The 20,183-nt window shown below is 41.6% G+C and overlaps 1 protein-coding gene across 1 annotated transcript; it reads left to right on the top strand.

The window, feature by feature from the left end:
- Positions 1–14,126: 14,126 nt before the first annotated feature.
- On the top strand, positions 14,127–16,994 carry ccn2a (cellular communication network factor 2a). The gene is made up of 5 exons (XM_018743688.2): positions 14,127–14,464; positions 14,685–14,901; positions 15,023–15,274; positions 15,411–15,622; positions 15,742–16,994. Exons 1-5 carry the CDS (start codon positions 14,402–14,404, stop codon positions 16,036–16,038), a joined length of 1,041 nt encoding a protein of 346 aa, XP_018599204.1. The 5' UTR covers positions 14,127–14,401; the 3' UTR covers positions 16,039–16,994.
- Positions 16,995–20,183: the final 3,189 nt, after the last annotated feature.

Below are 20,183 nucleotides of genomic sequence, written 5' to 3'. Positions count from 1 at the left end.
ATAAACATGCTATCAAATCTTAAAGCGAAGTTCTTGACTGAACTGCGCGTCCAGTGGCAACAACAATTCTATCATAAAAAATTAAAAACACTAACAAAACTTTCTTTCATTTGACCCTAAAAACTGTATACCTGTAAATTTGTTTAGAAGTAGCCCTGTAGTGCACATTACAAACACACCTACATTACATTTAACAAAATATGATAATTTAAAAAGTATCCACAATAATGTTTTTAAAGTAGTTTAGGGAAAACATCATTCTAGATATTTTTTCCCCTCATAATTTGAAAAATAATCTGAATTCAAGCAATGCCTATAATCAGTCTAAAGACACAGAATATGCTATTCATTTTTATATAATTATACAAAAAGCATCACATCTATAAATATTCTCTGAAGAAATGGCAGACTTCATACATCAAACATAGAGTAAAAAATCCAGTTTTGCTGGATATAATGTGGAAACTACATATCCAGTCACATTTCTGGGTAATTTCATCTGAGGTATGCAAATTAGGAAAATTATTGTAAGAGCTACAGTGGTGGGAATCATCTGACCTGAAATTCATTGGGTTGGTTCTCGAAAGAATTACATAACCATTACAGCTATCCAAACTGTTTATTCTGTTAATGCCAAATAATTCCACCCTCTATTCTTCAAATTATCCCTTGATAAAAAATATTTGCACCAAAAGTATTCCTTATTTAAACAGATTGGTAGGGGTTTTAACTTGAACAGATGGTTAATTACATGTAATGGGGCTATTGTACAATTTTGTCTCTTCTAGAAAGTACTCAAATGTTTTTCTCCAACGTGACCCACCAGATATTCTTTTGAGAGTTAGGGCTTAACTTTGTCCCAGCAGTCTGGACACTTTTTTGCATTTTTACCCAAAAGAGATATAATATTGCAGAGGTGCTGCTAGGTCTTCCATCTTAAAGATCTGGGATCTTTGAGAAAATACAAACATTTTTAGACAAAAAGCTTTTGGTTTTTTTGTTTAATCCACAATAGAGCATAAAACAAATAGGCCATGCAATTTTTTTTCGATTAGCAAGACAGTTAAGGTCACATAATGATTTGGGAGTTCTGGAACTGCCAAATGCTAATGGGATATTTTGATCATTTTTAATGCATTTTTAATACTGTATTTACTACGGATTACATGAAATACAACAATTTCAACCAAAGGATGAAGGAATTATACCTGAACATGGTTAACCCTAATGAGGTCATACTCAGGACAGGAAGCCATGGCAGAGTTGAGCAATTGGATGTGGTGCGGAGGATTGCTTATTGTGCTCTGTTTGGTTTGGCTCTATATCATTTCTCATTTACCTCAAGCTTAAGTTCAAATTCTTCTCATTACCATAACTTTACAGACTTTGTAATATAAGTTCTTGAAATGTATTAATGCTCATAGATACACCGATAGCAGTACAAGTTTAGATTAATTGTGAAAAGTAATAAAAACAGATTTATTTGCAGAAACTAAATATTCAGAAGTTCTAGGCGTCATGCATTTCCACCTTAAATGCCAATTACAAGATTCAGGACTGAAGAAAATCACTGGTGAAGGAATAACCTAAGCTTCATTATGGACCAATTTGCTTGACTGATTTGGTTGTAAATTCTATCATTTGCCACTCGTTAAACCACAAAATGGAAAATTTGAGAGGTCTTTATTTCCTTTCATGGTTTTCACTTCATTGCAACACTAAACCTTATTTCTAATGGATTAACGTAAGGCTTTAAGTGTGTGTTTGTGTGTGTGTGTGTGTGTGTGTGTGTGTGTGTGTGTGTGTGTGTGTTCATATTCATTGGATAGAATCAAGCTAGCTTGCCCCATTCAGCTCTGTCTTATACCACTATGTAATGCAAACCAAACTGCTTTAATTGAATCAATTCACTTGATTATTTTAATTATATCTCATAGTCAATGCAAAACCCAAACAACCCCTTAAACACCGTCTGAAAAAAAAGGAGTTTGTGATTATTTCCAGCATCCTTCCACATAAGAGCTCTCCGAAGAGGGTGGTGTCTATTCTAGGTATATAATTGGTCAACTGTTCCCCAACAGACGAGACTCTGCTCTCCTGAACTTATTATGCCTCCCAGCAGATTGCCCACGGTGGATAAAAATGAACATTGTTAAATAGCGTTTCTGAGTCAGAGATCTACAGCCTACTCACAAAAACTGTTGCTCTCTGTTGAATTGGTCTCAAATACAGGTTCTGGCCAGGATAGTCAGCATAGCCCACATTTGTCTGGTGGCTTTCAGCACCTCTCAGTAAAGGAGCCCCAGTGAGTAGGAGTTCATTCTCGTGTCACATGGATCATGTTCGTTGTCCCATTGTGCAAAGTGGTCAGCTCAGTTGGCTATCAAACTTTTGTACTCTGGAGCACTAGACAACAGAACAATTGGGGCACCTATAGAGTCTTTGAGACAACCTGTGTCACTTATGGGTTAAACCTGAGGTTTTCAGCATGTACAGTATTTGTAACACTAGGTGTGTTTCCCTGTGTGAGCAATAAAAAAGCGAGCTGGACATTTCACACGGGGTTTGGTGTGGATTGAAATTGGGAGTGTGAGGGGCCCCGAAGAGAGTATGTTCTTGGCACCAGTAAAAAACAGACCGCCATGAATATTGTACCTTTTGCCTGCATTCCTTGACAGCATTACCCTGTGAAAAATAACTGGCCAAACTGACTTCAACAAGGCTGTCTTGAGCTGGAGAAGCGGGCAAAATGCATCAGTGCCCACAGACATGTTTTTGTTTCAAATTGATGGCATGTGCAATTTTAATGTGTTGATTTTGAACTCAAAAGCAACCAGCAGTGGTAACTGAAAGCGCATGTGAACTGGTGGTAGAATTCCATCGGACAGGAAACCTCAGGGCTCTGGGTTTCACTGCCTTTCACTATGAGAGCCAGAGGTACAAGTTTAACAGGGAAAGCCCAAAGACCACTTCACAAGAATGTACTTTTGTGGCTTTGACTTGGCTTTGGTTGAACCCTAAAGTATGAGGAGAAGTAGCAACAGCAAATACCAGCAGCGATGTTAAGGTTCTGGGTTGTTTTGATACAGAGCGGAGTGGACCACCCCAATTATTTTCGTCCTTTTTTATAGTGTATCCGTTCTTTTTCACATTGGCTTTGCATGATCTCCTCCAACTTAAACAACAATGCACATAGATCCCAAAAGGGTAATTAGTGCATAGACTGTACAAATAGCAAAGCATCAGCTAAGCCCAGCTGAAAACAAGTCAAACACAACTGACCTGGCAGCACAGATGTGGTACATTAGTTTTAAACTCTTCTTTTTAAATTAATTATATGGAGATTGTCATGTTGTTGTACAGGGTTTGTTTTAAACACTGGCTCTGTTATTATACTTAATAACTGAGACTTCAGTTACAGCACTGCCAGCTCAACTCTCAACTCTTACCACTCTACGGACATGTCAAAACTACATTGACATATGCTGCGTGAATAATGTATAACAAATAAACCATTAGTTATATATCACTGGACACATTACCTCACTTTTTCACTGTCGGATATTTCTGATTGCACTTTGATACTAATTACATACTCCAGAAGTTTCCTGAAGTTTGAAATCTATAGGGCCTCCTCCAACTGTTTTTAAAACCTCTTTGATTAACCAAGGTTAGGTAACCACAGCGCAGGTTTTGCACTGAAACATGACTTTCCTGGGAACGCCTTCAAGACATACTGTGTAGATCTGCTGTTGTGCTGTATCTATTCTCCAGCCGCTCTGGGCCTTTTCTCACCCTGAACCTGTCATGTGTTTCGTTCACAGACGACTACTGACTCAGCACTGGCAAGCAAGGGACTGGATTAGCCGTCTGCAAGTCGAGGAGAAACAGATGTGAGAGGGTGACTGAAGCAGCTTGCATGCGTTTCAAAATGCAAACCCCTTTTGTCTTGGATTTAGATTTTTCTGTGCTTGTGTACTGGGCCGGAGAGCGGTTTTACCATCTGCTGCTGATATAGAACAGTCTCTGATCTTTTCACTACCTTGGAAAAGCCAAAGAGTAAAGAAAGAAAGTTTTTTCATGTCTGTGTGAAGTAATTATGTATTGCAGTAACTTCATATCTAGGCCTCAATGAAGCGGATGAACCCTTAACAAACGCTGATCGACGGCAGCAGTATTTTTTGTGCCCTATTTCACCAGTGAACCAGTAGTGAAGATCAGTGATCAACAGTGCATTTACATGAGCAAAGCACAGATTACTACATGTGCTGCATGCTTTTATTCAAGAAAGAGAAATACATTAAAAAAGATGTTATGACAGTGGGGCAATAAAAAAATTATGAGTTACTGTGTTCTATATTCCACTGTAAAAATAATAAAATGACTCATTTAAACAGCTGCATGCCCAAGGTTTTAATTAACTATTCATTCCAAGCTGAGTCTCTATTATTGCTCTAACTGGATCTATATAATTGAGTATAAATTTAATACTACCTCTTGCTCACCAAGCAACCTATTAGGGTTTATTTTTACTAATGTCCAGAACCAGATAAGTAGCTCAATCAACAGTGAATGCTGGTGAATGATAACTGAGACTATAGTTTAGTGGAATTTCCTGTTTCAGTTGGACGGCACTTGCTGTCTTAGTTCCGGAGGTTTATAATCAGCCTTCTACAGGAGTTGATGGAAGTCATGGCATCCTGACATGAGACCATTTCCAAGTGGTGGTCCCATCAACAATACACAAGGATCAGAGATGTTCAGCTACAAGGCTGCGGTTTTCTAGTTGTCCTTACAACACCGAGAGCTAAAAAAATGAAGTTAACAGGTTGAGTCAAAACATTACATAGAATAAGGTGATTCTCTGTGTCTTAGAGAAAAAACCTTCTACTTGACTCCACAGAACTGAAGTTCTGAATATCCCTCCCCTAGACGCTTTGACTTCTTTCAGCTTACTAGCATAAGGCTAAAGTTCCTGCGTTCCGAATTACCTTGACATTCCAAACATGGAATCGCTAAACCTTCCCCTCTGACCAAGCAGGAGGTCCCAGCTGTCTGACTGCTAGTTCCATCACAGAACACTTCAGCGCAATCTCACCCACAGCTTCAATGGGTGTATTTATATGTCTGCCGGGTTACATGGAGGCCAGCTTTAGAGGCGTGACTCAGCTGAGGTTTTCCAGACAGAAACGACACATTACCGTAGTGATGCGTTGTTTTTCCCAGTGCCCTTCTGTGTGAAGGCCTTGTGGTCTCATTTGCTTGCCAGCAATGGTAGGCGTGTCATGTCCCAGATAGGTTACAAAGCAGCCAGTGTGGTTCTTCCCAAGATGGCTGCTGAAGAAGCCATGTGCTGTTCTGCAATGCAGCAGAGCTCTTCATCAAAGTGACGATCACCGGCTGTAAAGTTTAATAGCACAGACAGAAGGTGTTAGGTAGGATGGCATCTGTAGAGGGTCTGAAGTCGAATAATACAGACAGAGGACGTAAAGTGGAACAGAGATTGAGATTATAAAATGGAATATCAACAGATGGTGTGTGACCTACCCTGTAGAACATTCCACCACCACCCCACGACCCACAAACACGAAAGCTCTGGAAAAAAACACAAAAACAAAGACTTTCTATGTGTAGACAGGGTAATAAACCGGTGCTTAAAGTTGTGGCTATACGTTTGTAGAACACATTACTTTTTCATTACCTTTTCAACCTCTGTTTCATGGACTGTATGAGATTGAAATTACATAACCGGAGCAAATTTAGTTATTATACTCAAAAGAAGCTGTTAGCAAAGGTACGACACCTCTTAAGGTTTTACAGCAGCATGACCTTAAACCAGCCTTTTGCCGGAATTGTATTTTCTGCTGCATGTATGTTGAAAAAAGTCCAACTTTTCTTGGCCAGCACCAGCAGGATGCTAACTGTGATGTTTCTTACAACAGTCCAGCATCACCATCACACAACCTGGGTAGGAAATTGAGTAAACGTTTCTCCAGTGCAAATATTACATCGAGCACTAGGTGCATTAAACATCCATAAAAATACTTGGAGCAACAAAGAAATTAGTGTTGGCATATTATTTTGCAATGTAATAGGTGAAAAAGGAATTCTTCAAAGGCTGTTAGACTCCACCCTAACCCCATCCTAAGGATACACCTGAAAGTAGTTTGGCATCATTTGAAAACCAGAAGGAACAGCAAAAACCTCATATTTACTGAACATACAGAAAGTTTCTAAAATTCAAATAAAAAATAATATTCCTGGTTTATTTGAAGTTCGTAGAGAAAATGGAACACATTTGGATAGGCCCCATACCTATCGCTCTATGTAGCACCTGCCTGGAAATTAAGAAAAAAAACAGTTAAGTCACATTTCTGTGGTTCGTCTACAGTTTAAACATTTTCTTTGGCAGCTAATGAAACAAACAGAGTCCATATGAGTAGTACCAATCACAGCATTCAAAGCATTTCAGGAAACAAATTAGAAGAGGAATGTGATTCTGAGCCAGTCAAGGGAGAATCTGACATTCCCATTAAATGTGCTCAGTGTGGCATGTCAGCGATGGTTCGAGAAAGAAGTCTAATTGCTATTTAGGTTCATGGCTTCCTTGGCTTTCGAGAAGACAGTGAATAAACTAAAGAAATCAAAGGAAAGTGAGTTTCCACTTTTTTGCCACATACAGAGGCTAAGCCTGAGTTTAGTTTGCATTTTCTTGTGGTGTGAGTTGGAAGTCAACATGTCCTGCTAAAAAGAGAATCTTTTTGATTGTGGCTCATGAACAAATTAAAATGTAGAAAAATACTGACATATCCAGGGTCGGTAGGTTCCAGACCAATGCAATGCATTCCCTGACTGATGCTTGTACTTTTGCCAAGGTGGACAAGTTCTGAGTTGGTCAATCCCCCAGATTCTTTTCGCAAATATTTCCCCAGCACAGTGTTGATACACCTTGCAAGAAAAATTTTCAGGGACATATTTTATTGGGACTGAACCATTCGAAAACATTTGTCTGTTTTTTTTTTTTTTTTCAGAACTGAGGCACACCATTTGAAATAATTGCACTTCCAGTAAAGTTTGTGTTTTCACTCCATGTTCCAGCTCTGGTGGGTTTGCAGTGGCTCTGATACAAATTTTTTTAAGGACGTGAGGAATCTTCACTGTGGGTAGTGTGAACACTGGACATGTTGGAGGTAAATCTTTAAATTATGAAGCATATCCAAGATGTCATTAAGGTTTCATTCAGATTCCTTTGCTGTGTGGTATCTTCTAAAACCGGTGGTTTATGGCTACTACTGCTAACAGTGAGCCCCTCCAGTTTTCGAGTGATCCTGCTCATTTCTTTACGTTGCCAGGGCTGTTCAGTAATTGTCCAAGAGCTGCACAACTGCCAGTTTGCCTTTTAAGGAAAGGAGAAAAGTGTAGAGACTGCAGGCCATTAAAAATGGACTTGATTCATACAGCTTATGGAAGAAATATTAAAAATGCAGTTCAAGGCACTTGAGGTTTGGTTCCTCTGTTTTGCAGCAGAAACATCCACTGCGACTAACACAGGGATCAGCTCAGACAACAAAGACATAACAACAATAACATGATCATCAGCAACACAGGAGGAAGTGAAGAAGACTGGGTAATGTAACACCGCACATGAGTTGACTTTATAGGGACTAGGCACTGCACTTAAAATCACTGCACTTTAAATTCAAATCTCTTACTAATATCTTGATCCCCAAGGCTATGTACATTATATTACATTATGATTGAACAAGCTGATATCGCTCGCTATTACAAATCAACTGAGTGAAACTGGAAGGTGAATAATGGCTGCTTCGTGGTGAATAAGAGGTAGTGTTAATGGCCAGTTTTTGATCAGTAAACTTCAGGACATCGAAAGGTACCTTTTAAAATGGTCCCTGATGATCGTAAATGTGATGCTTCGGATATAACTGGCCCGTAAGAAGGAAGGAGGCATCATGAGGTACGGTGATAATCTATTAAGTAACCCTTCTTAGTGAATGTTTATACAGGGTGCATTACGAAAGTAGATATTCAGTCTGTACAAGGATTATGGCGAAGGAGTGTTTTATCTGTTTCTGTAATCCTCAGTCAGTTTCTATATTTTCCCTTGGTGAGCAACTAGGAGAAACCTCCTAGTATCCCACAAATAATGCAGATTATTAAATTACGTAATATAACTGGAAGACATGCATCAAGTAATGTGGTAAAAAGGGGAAACTTGACAACATACTTTAGAGTTGGAGTGACCAGTTGTTGTGCTGTTTTTTAAGACCCAGGTGCCTACTGTTTGTTCTCAGAAGCTCCTGCCAGTTGCCATGGAGAATGTGAGAAGGGCATTCCTTTGCTGCTTGTCTTGGCACCCTGGACTCTCCAAACTCCATCCCCATGAATGAGTGCCCTTCAGCCTCCACGGCCCTCACCCACTTCCTACAGTGTGCTTCCTGAGTAGTCAGAAGAATGCGGACAGATGACAGATGAAATGCGCAAAGAAACAAGCAAATAATTTGTTCGGCTTGACTAATAAAGACCCGTGTAACAGCTGTGAATATTTAACAGAAAAGGCAGTTCTGTTAAATTCAGCTTAGGTCTCTTTACCGAAAGATATTACAAGGTTGTGACCAACATAACAGTGTTTCAGTGATACAACTTTATAGAGCACAGTCACATAACACTGCATCTCCCTATTACAGGGATTACAGAGCTGGAGACAATGAGCAAAGTTATTATTATTATTATTATTATTATTATTATTATTATTATTATTATTATTATTATTATTATTATTATCATCTCCATCCTCTATTAACTAGTATACAGCTTTGACAAGTACAGCACTGTAGCTTCCTGAGATGGTCAAGGGTAGGTTGAGTTCTGGAAAGTCAAACATGGTCCCTCTTTCCAGTATAAAGCATTTAAAAGCATTTAAAAAAAAATGATGACAAATCATCACCACTGTGCTACACTATCGTTCTTAGCTGTTTTTAATTTCATGTTGTGATACGTCAGCTAATGGCAACAGCTCCAACCTGCTTCGGAGAGCTACAGTCAGATTTAAGAACTGGGTCATTCGAAGTGTAATGAGTTTCATCCAGGTTACTACAAACAGAAAGCGCTCAGGGAGACGGAAGAATAAGAGCCACCATCTGAGGAATGCTCCAGTGCTACTTAGAAAGGAAGAAAAGAAGGCCCGACGTCTGTTGAAGTGCTAACAGCAGGAGCTATATTTTGAGCACAGCGCAGTTTGCCATGACGCTGTACAAACCATTTTGCTGGAGACTGAAAAGAGCAGAATTCAATAAATCCCCAATGGTTGTGCATATGGAATTGCATTCTGGAGAACGGCACTTTCCAGGGGCCAGGCCACAGCGGTACAGGACTCCGGCTCATTTTCCGCCATTAGCGCAGGGCCCCCCTACAGAGGTCTGCAGGCCGCCGTAAATCTTTGCAGATGAAATGATTTTCTGTTGTTTGCTGAAAGACGTCTGGGCACCACAGAGCCCCAGTTCGCCAAGTCCTTGAGTCTAAATATGCTCTGGGACCCTGTTGAGTGTTTTTGTAGTGAATCCAATGTGGCATATCATTTTCCTCTGCTCTTCCTAGCTGCTTGGAATACACTCCCTGACTGTTTCATTGATTTTTTTTTTAGGGAACTTAATTTATCAGTTCATGTCTGCGGGAACGTCTCATAACCCGGAATATGTGATATAGCCCTAGCGCTTATGTCTGCGCTTTGAATTACTTCAGTCAGGCCGGGCATTTCAAAGCGCCAGAATTGCAGCCCTCGTAATTAACTAATTTTAAAATCTTTACCACATGTTCAGTTTAAACAGCGGCGGTGGGGAAGTGGACAACGTTCAGAGCTGCAAGCTGAAGTTTCAAAGCAGGGAACATTCTTTTAACAGGGGTCCAACTGCCAATTATAGCATTGAGCTGTACTGCGGGTAAGGTGGATAGGGTATGAATAGGAGCAGAAAGTAAACTTAATCCTATTTTCTTTAAGACTTAACTAGTTCAAAGTGTAGCATTCCAAGACGCTTCTGGAAGGTTATGAATCTCAAAAACTATTTTTACATTTTACATTTTTCTATAGACCAATGCCAGCTGCTTCAAAGATAATATTTTAAAATTTCTAATAGATTTCAGAAGAGGGGAGGTGCTGTGGTGCAGCGGGTTTGGCCTGTGGCTGCTCTCCAGTGGCTCTGGGGCTCGAGTCCCCCTTGGGGTGCCTTGCGACGGACTTGCGTCCCGTCCTGGGTATGTCCTCTCCCTCTCCAGCCCTGTGCCCTGTGCTGCTGGGTTAGGCTCCGGCTTGCCGCGGCCTTGCTTGGGACATGCGGTTTTAGTCAGTGTGTGTGTGTGTGTGTGTATTTCACAAGATCCACACCTTGTCACTGCACAGACTCACAGGCACATAACTGTGATTTATATACTGCACACTGACATTGCTTGGGTCTTTACTGTTTTCCTCTTGGCCACTGACATATAGCTGTAAGCTATGAGGAAATACTGCCATTAAATTGAAATTGTACAAATCATCCAAATTAGTTATTCTGATAATCCCATCACATAGCAGTCTAAACAGTCATGGTAAATTCACATTCATGTTCTCAAGCATCCATTTCTCTTTTCACTCCAGTTAGTTCAGAGACTGTGGAAAAAAAAAAAATCTAACTTTTAAAAAATATGCCAAATTACACTCTCTGTCTTTAAGAATTTACATGCCAAAAATCAAGAAAGAATGAAGCCAGGCCTCTAAAACCACCTTTTCATAGATTGCCCACAGGAAAAAAAATTGAATGGTACCTACTGCATAGAAAGACTTCCTTTCAATAATGAAGCAAAATAACAACGATGTGAGCCTTCGTAGGACCACCGGAACCACCACAGGTAGAGCCAGACCTAAGGCTGACATCACATCTGCCTTTGGCTGTATGACTAGCCTTCCTCAAATTTGCGTCAAACCCAGCTGTTTCCTGACGGTTTGGAAGACACACGAGGTCATAATCCCCTGGAAGACAGGCGTGGACGAAAGAGGCAAATCCCGTGAAGAATGCGCTGCAGCAATCCCACAGGAATGCTGCTGGGAAAATATATGCCTGACGAAACACACAGGGGCATCCCTCATCCTACTGTTCCGACCGCTTGACGTAGAGGAACGCCACACTAGGAAGTAAATGTATTTCCAAATGCATGCGTTCACTTTGCGAATCTGTCTGTTATTTTGCCTGTGGGAAGGCCTCGCTTCCACTATTTTAATCACTGAAGTATAAGACTGCTAAAGCCAAACATGGATAAGGTTTACCACAATTTTACAGAGCCTCCGAACACTTAAGGGTGATTTAGGCCTTAGGAGGAAAAACCTACTTTCGACTGCAGAACCAAAAACAAAAAGATGAATTGTTTCATTGGTCAACTGAGCTAAGAAAACGTGACAAATCCAAAGGAAAAGTCTTCAGGTGCTTCATTGTTCTTCACTGCTAGCAGTGGATTCTGTATTTTTACTTGTAAATTAAAAGTTAACATTATGCAGCTCTTCACCCATATTTCTGCTGAAAAACAACACCGTGAAAGTGCCTACTGTCCTTGAGTACTGATTATTTTTAAAAGATTAACTTTCTTTGCTATATTGGTCCTCAACTATTTGCAGTGAATTCTTTTTTATTTTTATTTTTAATAAAAATTGAAAATCAAGTTTACACCCACTTTAACTATATGTCTTCTGGAAAAATGACACATGACTGAAAAGTGAACAATACAAACATACAGCATCCCTTACGGAATCAAAAAAAGTTCAAATAAGTATGTGTGAAAAACCAAAGTGCTATTGTTGACTTTAGAGAATAGATGCATCTCTTTTGTACCAATGTGAAACAATATTGACACAGCTTCTTTGGATATAATTTCTGTAATGGCAGCATAGTCTGCACACACAACTGCGAAAAGAGAGACGTGGTTGTGTGGGCCCGAACCTTATTTGCTGGCTCCTTTAATGAAGCACTGTTTATTTCTTTTTTTGATCCTGCGAACATTAAACCACCACGATATTTCCACTTGCAAGATCCACCCGCTCGTACCCATCCGTCCTCAAATGACAAAACGGAATTTAGTCACATGACAATTTTTCCCTGATTATTCTGGGTATAGCTTTATTTACAACGAATGTGGAATCTTTTCCATTCCCTCATGAGGTGACCTTTCACCCTTACTGGCGTACCACCTAATTCACGTGGTTTGGTCTTCAACAACGGAAATATTTATGATATAGTCCTTCCTTCGGTGCCATCGAGAACAGCAGGCCGACACCCTGGCGAAAAATCACAACAGCTGTGGTACTGTACGGCCCTCACCTGGAACTGGCGATGTAGATATAACCCCTGTCAGACAGCACAGTAAAACCAGGCAGCATGGCATTAAACATTAACAGACCTGAAAGTATTTACCTGCGCTCCACTGGGTGAAGAATTTCTTGGGAAAGGTGTGCGACAGTAGGCTTGGCGGGGGGTAGGAGACGGGCTAAGGCAAATACCTGAGGCAGCAATTTGAGAGCTCATATGTGAGGAACAGGATTTTAATTCCGTCCCCTAGTCCGAGCACACACAGCCTTCTGTTAAACATTGACCTCGTGGGCCTAGACATGTACAAACCACATCAGAACATTCGTGGAGCGATTTGCACGCTCCGCTGTGGAGCTCCGCGCCTCTCAAAAGGGCACACAGGGGTTACAGAACTGGCTGCCTCTTTTCACCGCGAATGAATCGCTGTTGAAGGACAGGCTACATTAAAAGCTGAGAACATAGCTGAGCGTTTTCAGACAGCATCACGCCAGGACACTCCTACTGTACTAGTAGCGCTGACACAGGAGGACAGAAAGGGAGAGCGTCCGCTGCTGAAGATTCCCATATAAGGTGACACTTCCTCCCGCTCCGCACACATGTAGTAATAGCATGTCTGCTGGCCCGCAGCTCGCATTCCTGCTGCTCTGAGTTTTCTCTGGGAGTTTTTCATTTCCGATTCGGTGGCTGGCAAGAGCCAGCCCTCTCTTTCATGAGACAAGGAGCGAGAGGTGGAATGATCCGGGGCTCCTGTGATCCACTCCCCCCCTTTTTTACATATACAAACCCAGAAGTCTAGCCGCTTTCCTGCAATCCTTAGGTCTGCCCAACGTCTGGGACCTGATGGTGCAAAATAGGATATGGCCCCAGGAATCCGGCACACCTGCGCCTGAGACACGTAGACTAAACCGAGGAGAAAGTGCACAGCTATAAAAAGAATGTGATTACAGAGGAACAGAGAGGAACTAAGAGTCTGTTGTGTCTAGCAAGAACCCAACATGGGTCTGTATGTTGGCCGGGATGCTGTTACATCGCCTGACCAACAGATATCTAATTCTCACAGTGAAAAATTATGGTTTTATTAAATTTCCATTTATAAAGTACACTTTCCGATCTCTTTGTTGCTGTTCAAATGTGTGATATGAACTTGTTCAGTTTTTTGTCGATTTGAAAGGAAACATCTGTGTAATGAAAAACATCCTAATCAAAGGATGACAAGGCAGTTTACCAGATAATAAAAAGGGCAACGCATAACGTATAGGACATGTCAGTGGTGTTTTACCACCCAACGTTTACATATGTGTTTCAGGCCAGGAAGGTGAAGCTCAGTGTTCTTGGAACAACAAATAAGCCAGTTTTTAACACGCTTGATGAGGTGCTCTGCTTTTTGACCCTGTATCAAAAGGCTATGAGAAACATGTTTAATTCCAGGTGAGCATCGGAGATCTAGTGCATGAAAGGACAAATACACAGACACAAAATATGCAGAGTGAAAGCAATAAATTATTCGTATAAAGAAACAAGTTCAAATGAGTGTTTATGTCAAGGCTGCACTTTTATTTTGATATGTGCCAACACTTTGGTCTCAGACAGGAGGAATGTGGGATGTCAGGGAGTCCAGCAGGGGAGGCGAGGGGGAATCGGGGGGGGGGGGGGGGGGGGGGCAGTGGAGGGGGAGGAAACAGGGAAAAAATGCCAAGAATGTCCGTGTTTGCCCAGGCCCCCATTCAGGCAACGGCACGTCACCGCAGCCCCGTGTGTATAAATACAGAGAGAACTCCAAGGCTCAGACACAGAACCGTCCTCCTCTGGAGACAGAGAGACAGAGAGAGACCAGCGGTAGCCTCCTACCACAGCCTGATCTCCAGCCTTGACCCGGGAACGACAAACCCGTAGCCAGGAGAGAACCTCGGAACGAGATTGCCCTTGATCGAACCAGCTCCCAGACCCTGATCCAAAGACATTCAGGACCAAGACTTGTAGATTCTTTTTTATTTGAAGATTTTCTTTTTCTGACTTTTGACTTTGTTCAGAGTAGACAGAAGACAGTAGATATGTCTGCAGGAATGAGTAACCTAAAATGGACTTCTCTCCTCTGCTTCACACTCTTCTGTTGGGTAAGTACAGGGCTCCGAATGACACTAACACTAATAATTACACTTTGACAGCCATCAGCGGCTGCTGGACAGCATGTATGAGGTACTTGATGGTCTGAGACATGTTGCTGTCAGCTGTAGTTGCTTTTGCTGTTGAGCAGCTCTGGGATGCTGTAGATTTGAGTGACTTGAGGTCACTTAGTCGACGATGGTGCACTGACCGCAGCTCTGTGCCTTTCAGGCTAGTGCCCAGGAATGTCGTGGACAGTGCAGCTGCCCCGACGAGCCCCCTCGGTGCGCCCCCGGCGTAAGCCTGGTGCTGGACACCTGCGGCTGCTGCAGGGTGTGTGCAAAGCAGCTGGGCGAGCTCTGCACCAACAAGGACGTCTGTGACCCTCACAAGGGACTCTTCTGCGACTTTGGTTCACCCATCAACCGCCGCATCGGTGTATGTACAGGTGAGAGAATAGAACACCTCTTCTGCTACCCACATCCACTGTACAAATCTCTTTATTCCAGCCACCAGTAACTCCAAGCCATTGGCAGAAATGTAACCCATGGCTCTCTCCTCTTCTGCAGCCAAAGAGGGTGCAACTTGCGTGTTTGGCGGAACAGTGTACAAGAGTGGAGAGTCCTTCCAGAGCAGCTGCAAGTATCAATGCACCTGCCTGGATGGCGCCGTGGGCTGTGTACCTCTCTGCAGCGTTGATGTCCGTCTACCCAGTCCTGATTGCCCCATGCCCCGCCGTGTCAAGGTCCCGGGCAAGTGCTGCGAGGAATGGGTGTGTGACCCACCCCAACACCAGACCTTTGTTGGCTCCGCCCTGGCTGGTGAGCATCCCGGGAGTTCTCCACCCCATGGATAACATGGGGTGTACCTTGTACAACCAACACTCAAAGCCATGACCAGTTATGAAAGGAGACAGTGACAGTAACACCCCACCTCCTACAATTTTCTCACCCACAGCTTACAGGGAGGAGGAAACCTATGGACCTGACCCCTCTCTGATGCGAGAGAACTGCCTGGTTCAGACCACCGAGTGGAGCGCCTGCTCCAAGACCTGTGGCCTTGGCATCTCCACCAGGGTCACCAATGACAACCGCGAGTGCCGGCTGGAGAAGCAATCGCGCCTGTGCATGGTCAGGCCTTGTGAGTCCCACCTAGAGAAGAACATCAAGGTAAGGGCACAGTTTTCGTCCTATCTACACATCTTGAATGTGGACCTTTGTGTACTAAACTTGGAAAGTAGGATCTGTTGACCCTCAAGGCTAAACAGAAACATGCTCTACCTCCGCAGAAAGGCAAGAAGTGCATTCGCACACCAAGGGTCTCTAAACCCATGAAGTTCGAGCTCTCTGGCTGCACCACCACCAAGTCTTACTGGCCCAAGTTCTGCGGCGTGTGCACCGATGGGCGCTGCTGCACTCCCCACAGGACCACCACCCTGCCTGTTGAGTTCAAGTGCCTCGACGGCCAGGTCATGAAGAAGCAGATGATGTTTATCAAGACGTGCGCGTGCCACCGCAACTGTCCCGGCGAGAACGACATCTTCGAGTCAATGTACTACAAGAAGATGATGGGAGACATGGCGTAAACGTGTCACCCAGGAGAAGCAAGACAAAATCACACAATCAGTGACTGTTCACTTGAATCAAACAGATACCCATCTCGTTTGTAGCACAATATTTGTCTCTCATTTCATGTTTTTTGTTTATGTTTATTTACATTTCTGTATTTTTATGAAGACACAAAACTATTTGACTATATATAAAGTGCATATGTAAGAGTGTATAAGCGAATGCATAGGGCTACTTGCCTTAAGGAAAATTGCCCTAATGAGGGTAGGAAAGACAGAAGGCTGTATACTGTGGCCTCAGTAAGAGTTATACTGCACTATGCGTTCCATGCCACGATGCGCCATTGTCTCGGGTTGGCAGATGCCAGTTCTCTGGGCACCAAACTGGCTCCTCTGGCTTTAAAACTCAGAGCACTTGCAGTATGGAGGGTGAAGACTTTAACCCCAAAGGGACACTTAAATACTTTACCCACCACTGTGCTTGTTGAATGTGCTCATATTTTTTTCTTTCTCACTGTTGCAGACTTTTTCTGCCACTGTGTGAATGACTGGCTGTTGTTTCAGCTCTTATTGAAAAGCCACCGTCTCCTTAGACAAAGAGCCAGGTACACGTGCTTTGAGAATTTACTAAAGCACTGAAAAAAAGAAACGTTTGACTTTGACTAACTGATTTAGGTGACGAGAAGGGAATCAGTACTTAGTCAAAAATAAGACTGGATGATTTGTAGCTTCTTTCCTTTTGTGTTATAAATGCTGTAAATATTGTACATATTTTTGTACAGTTGTCTAAGTTAATTTAAAGGTAAAAGCATTTGTCTTTGTTTTCTGGCTTTGATATGTCCATTGATAGCTTATTTGCTGGAGTAACTGTTATTATGACAGTTTGTCTACTATTTTATTGAGAAGTGTGACCGAGGAGTTACATGTTTTCACTTTTGTAGTATGAAATAAAATTATTATATTTTTTATATAAATATGAGGTCTCTCTTTCTGTCTTTACTAGAAACAACCAAAGTTTAAAAGTTCTGAATTGTCAGCAGAAAGTAAAATCAAAGTTTTGGGGAAAAACTCACAACAGATGATTTCAGCTGCAGTATCTGGCTGAACGTGTTATTACAGCTGTTCAGTTTTCACCCATATAGTACCACACTACCACTGTGTTTCCTGCCCACTAAGCCTGGGCCCTGTGAACTGTGGCTAGTCAGGCCACCCATATTCTACACAAATGCTCACCAGTCGCCACAGAAACATTGAACGAAATTTCACATATGCGTTGCAGAAATTATTTTTTTTTAAAAAAAGGACACAGAGCCACAAAATCAGCTGCTTTGTGGCATTAACAATGCAAGAGTGAGGAAACCACCTTTTCTGTATGTGAAGAGAAGTGTCTCCCAGCCACCACATAGAGACTCCCAATGTGAAAATCAGGTGCTGGTACTAATAGATACACAGTCAAAAAAAGTCTAGAGTGAAAACAGAGTGCAAAACAGACACTGCAAAAAGGACCCATTAAAGAAAACACTACTAAAAAAAAAAGCATGACATCACTTTTAATTAACTGTTTTGATCCTGTTTTAGGAACTTTGCTGATAAAAACTCTTGTTACTGTATTCCCATCCATCAGTTATCGGTAACTGCTTATCCAGCGCAGAGCTATGGAGATCCAGAGCCAATCCCAAAGGCACAGGACACGAGGCAGGGTACACAAGTCCATTGCAGCCCGTCACACGTACTCATTTGCTCACACATACACACACTATAAGCATATATAATCATCAGTTCATCTGAGACAGAAGTCTTTGGACTGGGGAGAACCCAAACAATCATAATGTACAGAAACATTTGTGCAAATGAACACATGTACAAAAACATTTCCTACAAATGCAACCATCACTGTGGCTTTCAGTGGCAGATAATGTTGAAGTTTTGATGCTGTGGTCACCAGGCTCCGCACAATAAGGCCAGTTGTACACAGTGTCATTTATCACAAGGATGAACGGTAAAAAGAAAAATAAATAAGGTATAATTACGTGTAGCTGCATATAATTGTCCTCCAGTTTCACTCTTTCAATTTTGAGCGGTCATTCCTGTGCTGGAGTCTGGTCCTGGGTTGCCCTCTGGTGATCCATCATGGTTTGCAGGATTTACCTCAAGTACAGTAGGGGAGTTCATTAAATACTTTCCCTTTCTCACTTTAGGGTCCTCTTAGAGTGTTCTTTGTACTCTAGAAATCAATACAATAATTATTCTTCATCACTTTCAGACAATGATGGCTTGGCCCTCATTAACTCACCTGTCTTGCTGTGCCTTTTTCACAGGAAGTGAATATCTTCACCTGAAATTGTTGCACCTGCCAGTCATTTGTGAAAATATCCATCAATATTTTAAATAATAAAAACAACACCAAGCAGTTTGCTGTTTTTAACCTAAGCTCCATTCCTCATAACCATTTTTCATTACAGAATGACATCTAATGTGCGTTTACTTTGTATTCCGACACTCACACACTCAGCTCATTGAAGGGCACTAGGGTAGTGAGGGAGGGAAAACAAAACAAAACAAAAAATTCCCTGTCTATTCTAAAGGACTGTTTGGACTGAAAGTATTTCAGATGTTAGTTGTAAACAAATGATCAACAACTACATTTAGGAAACAGGGAAAGCGGATACTGCAATGGTTCAGGCTTGTTACCTTGAAATCTTGAAATCTGAAGCTCTCTGGTACAAATCCCACTTTGCTGAAGTACCCTTAATCAAGGCACTTACCCAGTAAATATATAATAAATGTGTCAAAAATTGCACAGTTCATTATCTAACATTGAAAAAATGCACAAAAGGGTCCACAATATTATTATTATTACTGTTGTTCTTCTTCTTCTTCTTCTTAATAATAATAATAATAAGAAGAAGAAGAAGAAGAAGAACATTTTTCAATGTTAGATAATGAACTGTGCAATTTTTGACACATTTACTATATTATAATAATAATAATAAGTTCACTTATACACCACAGTCACAGTAATTACAGGCATAGTATTTGCTGCATAATTATTGAAAAATATTGTAAGAAATATAGCAAGTTCAGTCTCACTGAGCAAATATCATACATTATTATACAGTAAATGCTTATACTGTTTAGGGTTAGGGTTACACGTTGCAGTTTGCAAACGGCTAAATGTACAACACTGATTTTAATATTATATTAATAATTTGGCATAAATACTAGAATAATTTCCTCGCGGTATGAAATTATGTGGAAAAGCAGAACGGGTTCGTCACCCCCTTCCTCGTCACAAGTGCAACAAGAGTACAGGGAAAAAAAAAAATCCCAAAAATCCCTTCGTACCGCTGGGTGTCAGTAGAACCCAGGAAAGTTGAGTGCAGACCGGGACGGACCGGGACAGACCGGGATACCCGCTCTAATGCGGCCGAAGGTGTACAGATGTCCCCTCCTCTCACGTAAACATGTCACATTTGCAACGTTGTTGCGTAGTTATGCAACAGTGCCACAGTGCAATAGTTGCAAACAGTCCAAAAGTGCACGTTTTAGCAGAAAAGTGTATAAGAACAGGCAATGTACGGAACAAAAACATTCCGAGTATTTACACCGACGTTTACATTTCTCAGAGTCTCAAGAGAAGTTCCACGCAGACGACGTACAGTGGAGAAACACGATCCCCACGTCACAGCTGTGCAGAACAATGTACCCGTGTAACTGTGCGAACTGCGTTAACATACCAGTGTAATATGTTAACTAAGAGTAACAATGTAAAAGTGTAATAGCCTGTGACAGTGTAAATTTACCACTGTAAACGTGCAGTAATGTTAATATTATATTGTAACTGTGTGAGAGCAGTCAACGGTGTATGTTACGGTGTAAGCTGTGACTAAATGTTTCACGTATATAGCGTTAAAACTAAATGTAAGTGTACACGTCACGTGTAATACAGTAACTGTGAGCAGTGTAACCGTGCAGGAATTTAAACGTGTTTTGAATATGTAACTGTGTAAATACGTAAGATCGTAGTGTTAACAGTATATAAATGTGTCAGATCAGTATGTAGAAGTATTCGTGTTAATGTGCATCCAGCATAACGTCACAAATTGTATATTTATTACCCACTTCGTGTGTGTGTGTGTGTGTGCGCGTGTGCGCGCGAGTCC

The sequence above is a fragment of the Scleropages formosus genome, chromosome 1 (genome assembly GCF_900964775.1).
Source record: "Scleropages formosus chromosome 1, fSclFor1.1, whole genome shotgun sequence".
Lineage (NCBI taxonomy): Eukaryota > Metazoa > Chordata > Actinopteri > Osteoglossiformes > Osteoglossidae > Scleropages > Scleropages formosus.
Note: the sequence above shows the minus strand (reverse complement) of the source record. Positions and strands in the feature narration are given on the sequence as shown.

Bases quoted from the DNA above. Each gene is read 5' to 3' on its own strand.
- ccn2a (XM_018743688.2), top strand. From the start codon at position 14,402: ATGTCTGCAGGAATGAGTAACCTAAAATGGACTTCTCTCCTCTGCTTC. The intron at 15,275-15,410 runs GTGAGCATCCCG...TCTCACCCACAG, and splicing joins TGTTGGCTCCGCCCTGGCTG to CTTACAGGGAGGAGGAAACC. The intron at 15,623-15,741 runs GTAAGGGCACAG...CTACCTCCGCAG, and splicing joins ACCTAGAGAAGAACATCAAG to AAAGGCAAGAAGTGCATTCG.